The 15,778-nt window shown below is 42.9% G+C and overlaps 1 protein-coding gene across 2 annotated transcripts in view; it reads left to right on the plus strand.

Annotated features, from left to right (window-relative positions):
* The window catches only part of Clcn5 (Cl-/H+ antiporter 5), a 154,465-nt gene that overhangs the window by 119,820 nt on the left and 18,867 nt on the right, over positions 1–15,778 (plus strand). Inside the window, exons 1-4 of one of the 2 annotated variants that reach the window (NM_017106.2) lie at positions 2,784–2,935; positions 5,128–5,279; positions 7,773–7,872; positions 12,461–12,648. In NM_017106.2, the coding sequence (NP_058802.2) occupies positions 5,175–5,279; positions 7,773–7,872; positions 12,461–12,648 (393 nt within the window). In that variant the 5' untranslated portion in view covers positions 2,784–2,935; positions 5,128–5,174. 2 annotated transcript variants of the gene reach the window in all.

The following is a 15,778-nucleotide window of genomic DNA, read 5'->3' on the forward strand; positions in this document are numbered from 1 at the left end:
TGCAATAATGGAGCCTTAGAAGTGAATTTACTATCAGGGCTTGCAGGAGCTGCTCAGCCAGGTTGGGTTAATGATTACAGGCATCCTGCTTTTTTCTTTGGAAAGAACATTACAACTAAGAGACTCCTTTCCCCCTCCTACCTGCTCCCACCTACCTGTCTCCCTGCCTTCCTTCCCAACTTCCTCTATTCCTCCCCCATCTTCTTCTGTTCCTGCCTTTCTCCCTCCCCTTGCCCCTTCCTCCTTCCTCCTTCCTCCCTCCCTCCCTCCCTCCCTTCCTCCCTCCCTCCCCCTTCCCCTTCTTGCCTCCCTCCCTTCCTTCCTTCCTTCCTTCCTTCCTTCCTTCCTTCCTTCCTTCCTTCCTTCCTTCCTTCCTTTCTTTCCCTCCCTCCCCCTTTCTTTATTCCCAAGACCTCACCATGTAACTTGGACTGTCCTCAACTTTGCAACAATCTTGTACTGTGTTGCTATCCCTGGCATTATTTTCAGTCCCAAGGATTGAATCCAAGGCCTGCCAGGCAAGTGCTCTACTAACTAGTATATAGCCACAGCCCTTTCTGTCTTCTTGGTTGTACTCCAGGGTTTTCAAGTGGTTAGGTGCAAGTCAAGAGCTGACTTTGGAGCTGGACATGCCATTCATTTGGTAGAGTGCCTCACATTTATGGAGCCCTAGGTTTAATCCCCAGTATAACATAAAATTGGGTGTGGTAGCATATGTAATGCTAGCACTCTGTAATTTCAGTACTCAGGAAGCAGAAGCAAGAAAATGAAAAGTTCAGGGTCATTCTTAGGACTACATAGGAAGTTTGAGGGCTAACCTGTGCCACATGAAAGCCTATACTTTAAAAAAATGGCCTTTGTGGTAATTTGATTTGCAATTTTGTTTTTATTGCATATGTTTTTAGATTTTTAAGTATATATAATGTGAGTTCTTAGATTTAAACATTTGATCTATTTGTATACACTTTGCCAATACTGTAACCTTTGGTTTATTTTTTGGGTAGTAGCTTATACATTTTTTCTTTTTTTATTGGATATTTTATTTATTTATATTTCAAATGTTATTCCCTTTCCCGGTTTCCCCTCTGGAAATCCCCATATCCCACCCCACTCCCCATACTTCTATGAGTGTGTTCCTCCCCACCCCAACATTCCTCTACACTGGGGGGGTCCAGCCTTGGCTTCTCCTCCCATTGGTGCCCAAAAAGGCCATCCTCTGCTACCTATGCAGTTGGAGCCCTGGGTCTGCCCATGTGCAGTCTTTGGGTAGTGGTTTAGTCCCTGGGAGCTCTGAGGTACATTTTTCATTTTAAAAGTGTGAGACTGAGGATTTAACTCAGGGCATCAGGTGTGCCAAGCATGTGCCCTGGGTCTGCCCATGTGCAGTCTTTGGGTAGTGGTTTAGTCCCTGGGAGCTCTGAGGTACATTTTTCATTTTAAAAGTGTGAGACTGAGGATTTAACTCAGGGCATCAGGTGTGCCAAGCATGTGCTACCTCAGAACTACACATCTAGCTCCCCGCCACACACACACACACACACACACACACACACACACACACAGCAGGGCGTGGGACAGAGAACACAAGGAAGATATCAAGTGCCATCCTGTTTTCTCTCTTTGCCGTTCGTTTGCTTTGTTCGCTTTGAGACTGGGCTTTACTTAGGGTAAAGCTCCTTTTAGCTAAGCTGGCTGGACAGGAGCTCCTGGGGTCCACTTGCTTTGGCCGCAGTGCTAAATCTACAAGCATGCACAGCCACATTCAACTCTTTAGCTGCATGCAGAGGATTTCCTTCCCAGGTCCTCATGCCAGTGAAGCATGCACTCTTACCTGCTGAGTTACCTCCCCATCGCAAAACAAGGCTATTTCTCAAGCACAGTCTTGCTATATTGTCCAAGCTGACCCAGATCCTCGGCTCCAGGCATCAGCCTCACAAAGTAATTGAGACCTCAGGTATGTGCTGGCGCCCCTGCTTTCAATTTTTTTCTTTAATTATAGTGTGTACATATAAAAGGACACACAACACATATGTGTATTTTTAAATATGCAATATATATGTGTGCTTTACAGAATAATTGAAAACTGGTCATTTGTCACCATAGCAAGAAAAATGACCAGCATTTCAGAGACCTTCCTTTTGTCACACATTCTTCATAGAATGCAGCTTTGTATCGTAGATCCCCTCTTTCTGTCCTTTTCTTCCTTCTGGTTGTATTGCCATCATTCATATCCTATCTTGCCTGCCATTCGGTTTAGGAGTAGAGCCATGCTGTTAAGAACGCTTTTATGTCTCAGTCTTTCAGCATTATGTTTGTGATATTAAATTCATTTTTATTTTTTTATTTAATTTGATTTTTTTATTGAGACAGGGTCTTATTATTTCACCCAGGCCAGTTGCAAACTTGCTAACCTCCTGAGTGCTAGAACTGCAGGTATATGTCACCAAGTCCCCGTTAGTGACGCATTTCAAAAGTAGTAATTTAAAAATCCTAGTAATTCTAAAGTTTTTGGACATTTCTACTTTGATGTCTGCTTCTTTCTGCTAAATGGGGTGTGAAGTGTAAAACTTGTCTGAGCTCTAATCTTCTGAGCTGACAACGCCTCCCCCTACCCATTTGATGGCGTTTGTTTAGATGAGACTACATCTTTAAGGCCTCTGTGCTAGGTTAAAAAATCTTCCCTTCTCCAAGGCCGGTCCAAGGGTCTGGTCATGTGATCTCATCGGTGACATCACACTCTGACCAACCGGGAGCACTGGTAGCTCTTTAGGTGGCTGTTTGTTGCTGTGAAAAGCGGTGAAAGCAGCAAGTGCCCTTCTAAAGCACCCCAGAGCGGGGCCTCCTTCTGTAAAAGCGCCTCAACCTTAATGAGCAAATGCGGGCTGCCAAGGTTGGTTCTTCCTTGAGGCAGAAAAAAAGAAAACTGTGAACGAAGGTAAGCAGACCGAGCCCAGCCCAGGACTGAAGCATGCTCCGGGAGCAGGGGATCTGGAGAATGGCAAGCAGTCTGTAGTAGGATTCTAATCACTGCCTGCCCCGCGTTAGGGGCCTGATAATTGCTTCTCTAGCAGGAGCCAGACGACAAAGGAGGATGCGGTGGTGCTCATGTTACCTAGTGATGTAATAGGATTCTCTTTTTCCTGCCAGGACGCTGTTGCAGCTCTTCCTTTTGCCTTAAAGCTGGGGGTGGTGGAGGAGCGTGTTTGATATCTAATGTAACATTAGACAGCTCTCTGATGCTTCTTAAAATCCTGCCTCCTCCCTTCCCCCCTTCCGGAAAGGAGAACTCTGAAACTAGAAATTCAATGGACACATTAACCTGCTTTGAAGGAGTCAGTTTCTGGTTGTTTGCTGTCCTGCGTTCATTTCAGTGTTTTAAGTTGAGAATGGAAACAGCTTCATTCAGCTCCCTCCTTCCCATACACTTTCTTCTCTTTCTGCCCTTTTTCTCCCTCCAAGCTCTTAAACATAGCAGCTCTCCTCTTTATCAGCATGACACTGACAGGATAGGCTAGGCTGAGGTGGTGATTCAGCACACATCTATTTTACAGCCAGGTAGAAGTGAAGATAGCAAAAGGACTTTGGTTTAAGGTTTTAAGATTAACTTGTTCACCTCCTCCAAGCCACTTCGGTGAGTGACTCACCCTCCAGCAGATGATTCGGGCTCTGCTGAGTTTTTCCTTTCAAACCTCTGAATCGCTTGTAAAAAGTGAGCTGAATGAGGCAGTCAGCAGACTTACAATTGGTAAAACAGGTTCCATTTATCTTGTTCATTTAAACTTCTGCCATGAATGTGCCGCTAGCTGACTTGGCCAGGGAGAGGATGGAGAAAGAGTCAGCTGAGGCCAACTCGGGCCTTTACTGAAGAGAGGTTTCTTCCTGAATAGTCTGGACGAAGCCTTTGTCCCTGTCATGATTGGTGGTGCAAATGAGAGATTTGGCTGTGTGCGTTGAATGATGGAATTACTCTGCATTCTCCCTGTGTGCATTTATATAGATTCCTCAATGCTGTTTTACATTTTTAGTTTACTAGCAAAATATTGTTCCGTCAGATGATGTTGCCAAAATATTTTTAACAAGTTTATAAGCAATGCTCACCATGTGTCAGTACAACTGCTTAGTTTTAAATAGCCCCTCGTCCTTACCATTTGTTGACTGCATTTTGGATCATCTGATGTTTACTGACGAGCACATATGTGCTAAGGCAGTGTGGGGAGCAAGGGATGGTGACGCATTCTTAGAATACCAGTTACTCAGGAGGCTAACATAGGACAGTCACTGGTTCTAGGCCTGCCTGAGTAACATAGCGAGACTTGACTCAAAGGGGAAAGAAAGAGATTGTAGGAGGGCTAGTGATAAATTCAATATGGAGAAACTATTGAAGGCCTGCTAGTCAAGAAAAGGCAGATAGAACACATCCACACCTAAGTAGCTGTAACACACAAACTAAATGCCAAGCACACTAAGAACCATGATTAGTGAGCGCACGCGGATGTTGCCTGGTTGAAGGATCAGGGAAGGACAGTTCATTGGTAAGCCAAGCATTGTTGTCTGAATCTCTACTTGTAAATATTTAACTTTCCGACATACTGTGGAAAAGTCTCTACCAGCCCATTCATTATATCGGAGATCAAAGCATTCTATCTACTGAAGGAGAATTTGTACATTCCAATCAGCTTAACTCTTGGAGAGGCCAGCATTATTTCTTTCAAGTCTCCAACTGGGTACAAAACTACCTCAGAGGATTAAATTACTGCCTTGCTAAGTATAAGGTGGTTCTTGATGTAAGACATTTGCAAAGCCTCGAAGTCTTTCATCCCCTTCCCATGAACTGAACCCAAGCTGCTCCAAGCTCCATGTCTTCTGTTCTATAGATGCCTTTTCCATTACACATCAGGTCCTGTCACTTCTTTCTAATGCTAGTACTTACTGTCCTGGGTCCCTGTCCACTCACTAGTACCTTTAGTTGCTCCTTATTTGAGCCTAGATCACAGAAACTTGTGAATGTGATAGATATCCCCACTAGGTGATTGCATTGCACCTAAACTGTGGTCCTCAGATAGTTTAGGGGGACATTAAAAATGTTGACTGTCCAATGAACTAATATCTGTTTGCACTTCAATACAGGGAACAAGTCATACAATGGTGGTGGAATAGGCTCTTCAAATAGAATCATGGACTTCTTGGAGGAGCCAATCCCCGGTGTAGGGACCTATGATGATTTCAACACAATTGATTGGGTGAGAGAGAAATCTCGAGACCGAGATAGGCACCGAGAGGTAAGGCAATGATGGTATGTGAGTAACTGTTTGCGAACATGGGGGAGGGCGGTAAAGAACTAACTTCGTCGTATCCCTTCCTATTCTCAGCCCCAGGGCCGATGGAACCCAACCTCTATTGTCAACATAGGGTTCTTCTTTCCTTTCTTTTCCTTTTGATTTCTCATCTATTTGAGATAAGTCTTCCTCCCAAGTTTAGGCTAACCTGAAACTCACTTATGTAGCACACACTGACCTCAAATTCCTGGATACGCTTTTGCCTCCCCAGTGCTTGATTAAGAGACGAGAGCCACCATACCTGGCTCCATTTTGTATGATATTTATGATTTCATCCTTGGTTTTTGTACTTAGTGATTTCTTTTCCTGTAGGATGTTGTTGAAAGGGACACTCACGGTTTAGAAATGCAGAACATGCCTTTGTATAAGTGAAAAGGAGTGTTTGAGATTTTCTTCTGCAGTCACATCTCCCTTTTATGGTGTTTTTCCTCTTAAAGCAACGTCTCTAAAGCCAAGGAAAGTAAATGGGCCTCTTTCAAAGGAATAAATAACCAAATTACCCAAACCCAATACAGTACTGAAGAATATGGGTTCACCTCCATATGATTATAGCTCTTGTAAAACCATAAAACCAAAGTAAGTTTAAGCATACAGTACCAACAGAAACCACAAGACTGATCAAAGTCATATCCAAGATGTTAATTTAATGTGATAGGTATTTAGAGCTCTGGTGTAGGTTGTTTACATTGGACAGAAGAATTTCATCACCTCTCTTCTCAGATAACTGGGAAATTTTCTCAGAGCCATCTGCCAAGGTCCTTTGATTCTTTATTGTTATTATTTATTGAGACTTTATTCAGGCTAGCCTAGAACTCACTGGGTAGATAATCTAAACATATAACTCTTGATCCTCTCCCAGATTCTGACAAGGATTCCCACAAACACCTGAAGCCTAGAATTAGGTTGTCCCAGGTACAGGCTTTAAAAAATTTCTTTTTTGTTTGGGGATGCAGTACTGGTGATTGAATCCAGGGCTTTGCAAAGGCTAGGCAGTACTCTGTTGGTAAGATATACCTTAAACCCTCTTCACTTTTGATTTGGAAACAGGCTTTTACTGTTAGTCAAGTTGGCTTTGAACTTACTTACTTGTACACAGGTTTAGCCTAAGCCTCCCAACTGATTTCATTCACTTCCTTTGTTCTGTATTTCTTCCCTCCCTCCCTCCTTCCTCTTCTCCCTCCCTCCTTTCTCCCCCTTCCTTCCTTCTTTCCTTTGAGACAGGGTTTCTCAGTGTTACAGCCTTGGCTGTCCTGGAACTTGTTCTGTAGGCTGGCCTTGAACTCACAGAGAACCACCTGCTTCTGCCTACAGAGTGCTGAGATTAAATGTGTGCTGTGATCACCTGCCTCAGTTTTCTTTCTTTGATTCTGTTTTTCTTTAATCTTGTAATTTAGTGTAGTGTAATATAGTGTGTGTGTGTGTGTGTGTGCGCGCGCGCGCACAGGCACACATGCACATGCCACTGGACCATCTTGATGGCCCTCAAAATACGTCCTTTTGATATTTTATAATTTGTTATTCTTTGTGATGTTGCTGCAGATGAAGGTGGGATAAATCAATTCTCAGGATAAGAACTAGTGTTTTAAAGAAGGGGAAGTACCAATAAGGATACTGGCAGAATATTGGTCTCAAAAATATGGACACAGGGGGTTGGGGATTTGGCTCAGTGGTAGAGTGCTTGCCTAGCAAGCGCAAGGCCCTGGGTTTGGTCCCCAGCTCCGAAAAAAAAAATATGGACACGGGCCAGTAAGCTAAATAAGTGTACAGAAGTACTCAGTACGAAGTCTGATGGTTTACGTCTGCTCTCTGGAACCCACATGATAGAGAGAAAAGACTTCAGCAAGTTGTTCTCTCTCTCTCTCTCTCTCTCTCTCTCTCTCTCTCTCTCTCTCTCTCTCAAAACTTAAATCTAAAATAAAACAAAATAAAATGATGAACACTATGGCTTTAAACTGACAATGGTGAGACTTGAACAGTCAAGCCGTGTGTTTGCGCTGATAGCGTCAGATACACTTGCTGGTCTCTGAAACTGAAGGAGGCCAGCACCAATACCACTTAGTGTCTGGGGTCACTGTACCTTTCCAGATTTGTGGGATCAAGGCCTAGGAATCTCCTCACTGAATCACAGCCCAGGCGAGTAAACTTCAAGTTGCCACTCAGCTCTGCTAGTGTTCGCTTATTCTACGAAACAGTCTTCGCTGTGCATCAACTCTTCTCAGACAGCTGGCATCCAGGGTAGAAGTCTGCAGTCCATAGGCTGACGGTGTTAAGTGGGGTGGACCTTGGATATTACAACAAATTGATGGAGTTCAATACCATCCTTGGTGAATTGGCTCAGTTAAATAATTCTCAATTGTTCTCTATTTCCAGATAGTTTACATTTTTGGAGATGATGGAAAGATGTTTAGAGTGTACCAATGTTTTCTTTTTTCCTAGATTACCAATAAAAGCAAAGAGTCAACATGGGCCTTAATTCACAGTGTGAGCGATGCTTTTTCTGGTTGGTTGTTAATGCTCCTTATTGGCCTTTTATCAGGTATGGTAAACCAAAGCGTTCTTTAATTTAGTGTACATCCCAACCACAGCTTTTCCTTCCCTTCCTCATCTCCCAGTCTCTCTCTCCCTCCCTCCCTCCTCCTCTATCTCCCTCCCTCCCTCCATCCCTTCCCTCTCCTCCATTTCTCTTCAGAAAAGGGGAGGCCCCCTATGGATATCAACCTGCCTTGCATATCAAGTTGCAGTAACACTAGGTTCATCCCCTATTGAGCTAGAGGGGCAGCCCAGTGGGGGAAAGGGTCTCCAAGGCAGGCGACAGAGTCAGCCACAGCTCCTGCTCCCACTGTTAGGAGTCCAAACTGCACACACATATGTGCAGGCTAGGTTAGACCCATGCATGCTCCCTGGTTGGTGGTTTCAGTCCCTGTGAGCCCCAATGGGCCCAGGTTAGTTGATTCTGTGAGTTTTCTTGTTCTGTCCCTGACCCACCCCCCCAGCTCCTACAATTCTTCCTCCAATTAATTTTTTGAAAATTAATGTCCCAGAATTGTAATGTGCCCCTTTTGAATTCAGGCAAGTACTATGCTCTCCCATCTGAAATGAATTGCTGCTGAACTTTTGGAGTCGCTGTGTCCCATTTGTAAATGAGTTCTAACGCCAGTATCAGCTTCCTCCAATCAAAGCAGAAACATATTTATTTAAGCGCACTTTGTCTGCTGTACGATGTCATGATCATTTTAAAGTAGAAGCCGGCCCCAGTCTCTCCCTGCTTGTGTGGAAGAGCCCTTTATGGTGACACAGCTTTTTGGCATATTCTGCGTGGGGTTTAGAAGATGCCGTGATGTTTTGTTGTTCTTGTTTCCAGTTCTTGGGATAAAAGCCCACATTGATGTACATGCTACGCAAGCGTGTACATTAGTCTACCACAGAGTCACCCCTACAGCCCTTCTTAAGACAGGGCCTCATTATTTCTCCCAGGCTGTTCCTGCACTCACTGTATAATGCAGGTTGGATGGAACTGTGAGGCGCTCCCTCACCCGCCTTACTGCTGATATCACAGGCAAGAACTACCATGTAGTTCTTACTGTCTCTAAAGCTGTCACTGCCTCTCTCATGGTGGTACAAGAAGGCAAATTAAGATCCTACCCCCAGGAACTTATTACATTTTTTCATGGTTTCTGAGTGGTATTATGGAAGCATATTTTCCTAAAAACTCCATCAACTTTCTCTGGCCACCCCAAACACTATGTCTTGAGTGTCCCTTATCCAAAGTGCTGGTGAGATTGCTCAGTGGATAAAGGCGCCTGCCACCAAGCTTGATGGCCCAAATATGATTGTTTCCAGGACCATATGATGTCACGTGATGGATGGAGAAAACCAATTATTACAAGTTATCCTCTCACTGTTACACAAATTGTCCTCTGATTCATATATGCACCAGGACCCCCCTACACACACATTCACACACACAGAGTATATGATGTATACTTTGTCTGCAAATATAGCTTACAGCAAGTTCTAGTGTAAACTTCCACTCCTATGTGGGAAGCAGTGCTATCAGACAAAGAGACCAAGAAATGCACCCTTGTTGCATTAAAGATGGTACCTAGACACATCTGGAGTCTTGAACTAAAAGGAAGTTAGGTGGGAAAGCTGGGAAACCTGGGCAAAGAACTCACTTTGCAGCACACTTAGGTTTCAGAATGTCTGCTCTGCCACTGGTAGATTGTGGCTATGGACACGTTTCTTAGCTCCTGGAGGCCCTGGTGACTGATCTGTGAGATGGAGATAGTACATTAAGTATTCAATTTGAGGACTCCATGAGATAAAGCACTCAACCTAGTACGTACATGGTGATGCTGCTCTTATCACTATGGCAAATATGAAATGGTTCTTTCATCCCGAGAATTGCCTGGGATAGAGGCTGCAAGATGCCTTAACAGGGGAGGATGCTTGCTCTCCAAGCCAGGCCACCTTAATTTGATCCCTGCAACCCATGGTGGAAGGAGAGAGCCAACTTTCAAAGCTTGACCCCTTGTTTCTATGTATGAGTCTACATGTACATGTGTGTGCATATACACAAATGATATAGAAAATAAAAATTTTAAAAAGAATCACTTAGAATAAAGGTTGGCAGTCTTTGCTTTTTTATTACAGGGGTCAGATGATCCTAAATATTTTAGGAGTCGTGAGTGAAATGATCTCGGTAGATCTATGCCACTCTGCTATTGTGGCACACAAGTAACTGGATACCATAGGTAAACAAATAAGGCTGGCTGTTACTGGGACGTCTTTACTGACAGATGTAAAAGCTGGACAGGATTTGGCCCTCACATTTGCCAGCCCATGGTTGACAGTACTCAGCCATGCCTTCCGGCTGGAGAGAAGACAGTTTGAAGCCGGTCAATAATAGATTGTGAGTAGTCTATAATGCCAAATATTGTAGAGAAAACAACAGAAGGAGCATAAAGGAGGAAAGGTCATACATTTGGTGACTAGAAACACTTCAGCATTCTCAAAGAAACCTCAGCTACATGTTGGGAACCAGATCTCAAGTGTTGATAGTCACTGGAAAGAAAGGAAGGGCAAAACATTGGTAGGTAGCGTAAGACGCAACACTATCCTTTGGGGGTGGGGAAGACTAATAAAATCTATAGCTCGAGAAGAAAGAGCCATTTGTAAAAAGGGAGATGTAGAAATAAAGAACACAGGACAGAAGATAGCAGTGCTGTGTAAAATACAAAATGCACATGTGAAACAGCCAGAGAGAGCAAAGCATATAACTAGAAGGCCTTGTTAATTCTGTGAACCCAGGCAGTAAATGGAATAAAAGTTGGAACAGAAGTCTCAGGGCTGGAGTTGCCAACAGTAGCTGTTAGAAAATGCTCGATTTGACTAGAGCACTCAAGTAGGCGGGAACCCTTGTAGCACTTACCAAAACATACACATAACATGGCCTTTTTCACCCAACAGAATGTAAGCACAATATCTTCCACTGTTTAATGTGTTTCTTGTCTTTACGTAGCCAGTGACTCTTTTTCCCTCTCGTACACACAGGACATTTTGTTTTTAAATGTTAGAGACCCATAACAGAAACAGTGTGTCTGAATGGATCAGTCTGGGGATTCGGGGCTTGTGAGTTTTAGAACACCTTTACCATTTTTCCTAAAGCACGATTCTGGACCATTTAATTTCTCTTGGCCAGAGTTTCTTCCTTTAACTGGCACATGACAGCCAGAAGTAAAGTACTTTAACTATCTTAGTGCCCATCAGTTTACCCGTCATAGTACTTACGGTCCCACTCTTTCTTTTGTTTCCTTTCTCGTCAATTCCTTTAAGGGATATTCTGTATATGCTTACTTGGTGAGACTGAAACATTTTTTGAGAATTTTCTTCTGATTCATTTTTTAAACATTTATTTATTTACTTTCCATCCCAATATCACCCTCCCCCAGTACCTCCTCACGCAGCTCCTACCCCCATTCCCTCTTCTCCTTCTCTGAGAAAGGGACCCCCCTTGGTATCCTCCCACCTTCCTGGTTCATCAAGTCCTTGCAGGACTAGGCACATCCTCTCCAACTGAGGCCATACAAGGCAGCCCACTTAAGGGAAGGGGATGGATAAGCAGGCAGCAGATTCAGGGACAACCTTGGCTCCAGTTGGGTGCCAAGCTGCACAAATACTGAGATGAATTTAGTGTGTTTATACCCTAGGTTTAGTAGACATCCGAAGTGTCTCTGCATCCATCCAACCTGTGCACACAACATTCTATACCGCTATAAATGTAATGTCCTTAGCTTATAGTGCCTCCGTACCACTGTGCAAGTCCTTCTTGTCCACGGTGCACATCCTGCTGTACAGGATTTGCCTGTCACCCACAGTCCCCATCCATTTCCCTCTATAGGCATTGCAAATTCTTCAGTGTGGGGAATTTTTGTTCACTCAACCTGATGTGAGGGAAAAATCACATGATCTTTTTGTTTTTTGTTTTGAGATGGGGTCTCGTTATTTAGCCCTAGCTGGCATGTTGAATAGACCAGGTTGGCCTTGAACTCCCAGAGTACTGGAATTAAAGGCCTAGCAAGTCACATGATCTTTAACGAATTACTTCTTTTATGGATGCCAGTCCTAAACTATACCAAAGCAGTCCCTTCATTATGTCTAGTAAGTCCCAAGACCAAACTCTTCCCTCTCCCCCAAGTGATTTGCTTTCTCCCTTGTTCCCCCAAGTATACATAGTTCACAGATCCTGGTGTTTCTTTTTAGTTTTTAATCCTGTATATATGTTTGTGTCTGTATGTGGGTATATATGTATAAGTGTGGGTGCTGAAGATACTTGGAACCCAGAAATATTTCTAGAGCTGGAGTTACAAGCAGTTATGAGCTATGCAATGTGAGTGTTGGGAATTGAACTCAGGTACTCTGTAAGAGTAGGATGTGCTCTTAAGCATCTCTTCAGCCCAACACTCGTGTCAGGGTAGGGGTAGTAAGTGAAATCTCAAGCAAGCCAACAATCAGAAAGAAGTTCTAGGTGAACTAGGACTGACAGAGCTGTTCTAACTCCCTAAGGGAGAATTTCAGAAGTGGGATTTACCTTTTTTCTTTCCCTTTCTTCCCAACTAAAACAGGTTCCTTAGCTGGCCTCATAGACATCTCTGCTCACTGGATGACAGACTTAAAAGAAGGGATATGCACAGGGGGCTTCTGGTTTAACCATGAGCACTGCTGCTGGAATTCCGAGCATGTCACCTTTGAAGACAGAGACAAATGTCCGGAGTGGAATAGCTGGTCCCAGCTTATCATCAGCACAGATCAGGTAATGTCCAACGCTGACTTCTGTACCACTAAATGTCATCCTGATATGCCTTTCAATTTTTGTACTGTACTCCTGGCAATTAGGAAATCTTCCCCTATTTTCGTTCATGGAAAAGAAAGTGGGGCCAGCTGTCTTCTTTTGTGATTTAAGTTCAGCCCTGTTTCTGTCGAGTAAGACATGTTGGAAGCATTTTCTGCTTATATTTAAAAGTTTGGTTTGTTTTAGAGAAGTCTTCTATTTCTTCTACTGCTTAGCTGTTAGTACATCGTGTAGCTAAGGCTGCCTTTCTCGAACAGTTTCTATAGAAATGCCACAGATCGACAACAGGTAAGATGTAATTTCTAACAAAACGTTATGCAGTGGTTTAAAACATGTCCATCATATAGAAACACAAAGTAGTTTATCCCTGAGCACTGAATTAGACCAATTAAAAGGTATATTTGATGTCAAAATGCCAGAGATCTAGGAAATAAAGCTGTCCAGTCTCTTACATTTTTTCAGTATATTCATTATTGTCTAAGCAAGTATTTTTCAACACATAATAATTTTGTGTTTCAGCTTCTTCCTTTCTTTCAGTACTTTGTTATATGTCAGATCTCTCCCATTGAAAAAGCGTACAAAACAAAACAAAACAAAACAAACCTTTTAGTTCTCAGGTTTACTAGTAGAAACCGGTACCCCTTGAACTCCCTCTCTATTCATCTGTTCTGTTAGTGAGGTAGACGTAAGACCAGAATATGTGCTTCTGCTCTTAAAATGTATCTTTCATCTGATTGCATAGAGGCAAGGAGTAGAGTAAAGGTCACTAGCAGCGGAGAAAGGAAGGGGACAGAGAAGTTGTGTAATGAAGAGCAAATAGAGAGGAGAAAGGAGTTCTACAGTTCAAACAGCAACAGCACTGTAACTGTACTTTACAACAACTAAAGATCGATAGAAGGCTAAGCATTGGGCCCCAGGCCATGTGTATTCTAGGTGACAGTGAACCATATCCCCTTCTTACATAGTTTAAAAGGAAGTGGAGGGAGTTAGAAAGTTTCAAACATAAACATGACATGTTTAAGTAAGTAAAAATGCTAATATCCTGATTTGATCACTCTACCTTATATATACATGTATCAAAGTATCATACTGTACTTTAAAAATCATACATAATTGTAAATCAACAAAAATAAATTTAAAAAAATTTAACCATTTACCCTGTTCATAAAACATTTGAAATGTTTTCTTGAATCTGCTAGGTGAACTCTCTACTCATGACTGGGATCACCAACCCATTTCATTTCTCTAGCTATATATACAAAATGATAACCAAAAGCAGGAGGGAGAGAGGGAGAATGAAAGAACTGGAATTTTGTGATGATGTGAGTCGGTGCCTTGTGCTGTCCCTGAATAACTAGCCCTTCATCATGGGTCTGTTCCACAGTTCCTTGTAAAGCAGAGCTTGACATTTGCTCGAGCTGCAGATTTCTTTGGCTCTTTTTATGAATGAAATCATTGCCCGGGGGGAAATAGTCTGTGACGCTTTAAGAAGTCCTCTGTTGCCAAGAGTTTGGCCTCCTGGTCTCTGCCCTTGGCCAGCTTCTGCTGGTTTCCTTTTCACTGCCTTTCCTCTTTGTTTCCCACCTCGGGGGTCCACTGGCTCAGCAGCTACTCTTAAAGAACAAAGAAATAATTGTGCTCGTAGGACCTAAGATCATGGAAAAGTTCTGTCAAATTCGCAACTAAGAAACCTGCAGAGTCCTGATTCTCCATGTCTAGGCCATTAAATTCTCACAGTGCTTGATGTTTGGCAAAGTTGGAAGTCCACTGAGCTTCATGGACTTGTCATCTAAGTAGAACCCCTGGTATTAAGTATTCCTTTCGGAAGAGTACCACCGTTTGCCAGCCCCTTAATGTTAATGAATCATTCTTAGTGAGGTGTCCTACTTCATTATCATACATACATGCACATTACACATACATATCAAAAGTGTATTCTGTCCATATGAAAATAAGTATTCCCTTTTTATTCTTTGGAGCATCATGGAATTATCAGGGTCAGATAGCTTGTACTCATGAACTTCCTGGCTGTGTCTGTGGTAGCAGTCTCTCTAAGATGTAATCATTACATGTGGAATGGTTGTTAAAGGCTTAACAGTCTATAATGGTGGTTACAAAGGCAGGGAGGGATGGGAAATGGTGAGAAGGCAGCCAAAAGTATAAATTAGCAATTAGGTGGGATAAATAAGTTTAGAGATCTAATGTGCCACATGAAAACTCTAGTTGAGAATTCCAACACTCAGGAGGCAGAGACAGGCCTCTGTGAGTTCAAGGACAACCTGTTCTACATAGCTGGTTCCAGGACAGCCAGGGCTACACAGGCAAAACTTGTCTGGAAAACAAAAACAAAATGAAACCAAACAATGAATACTAAAGACTGAAAATGTCCTATACATTCAAAGAAGCATAATTATGGAGGGTGACTATAGTAATCATTTCATTATGCATATATGTATTAAAATATCCAGGCTTGTGGGCTCGAAATCATTGAGCTGTGAAGAGTGTTTGCTGCTCTAGAGAAGACCAAGGTTTGATATCTCACCCACCCATATCCAGCAACTCACAGCCGCCTGTAACTCCAGCCCCAGGGGATCTAATGCCACGATCTGGCCCCCACTGGCACTTACATTAACATGGTACACACACCCATGCACACACCCTAGAGCTGGACATGGGAAGTGGAGATAGGACGATAAACAAGTTCAGGGGTGCCCTCTGCTACATAATGATTTCAAGGCTAACACAGGTTACATGAGACCCAGTCTCAAGGCAACAAAATCTCAACTAAATAAACAAACATAGGAGTATAGCTCAGTGGTAGAACATGTGTTTTAGTATGTGTGAGACTCAGGGTTAAATCTTAAGAATTCAAGACTGAGACAAAATGGAACAACACTGCCACCAAATATCATGCTCCTTACGCTAACCATGCTGAGTAAACAGTTACCAAGAAAGAAAACAATGTTTCGAAATTTTAGTTAGTATAATCCGTGAGAATTTAACACCAAGGTAGGGAAGGGTAATGGAATGTTGAAGCCCATCATCACTTTAAATATGTAGTCAGAGTTCACCCACTCCAGAAACTAGGGAG

The sequence above is a fragment of the Rattus norvegicus genome, chromosome X (genome assembly GCF_021556685.1).
Source record: "Rattus norvegicus strain SHRSP/BbbUtx chromosome X, alternate assembly SHRSP_T2T, whole genome shotgun sequence".
NCBI classification, from domain to species: Eukaryota; Metazoa; Chordata; class Mammalia; order Rodentia; family Muridae; genus Rattus; species Rattus norvegicus.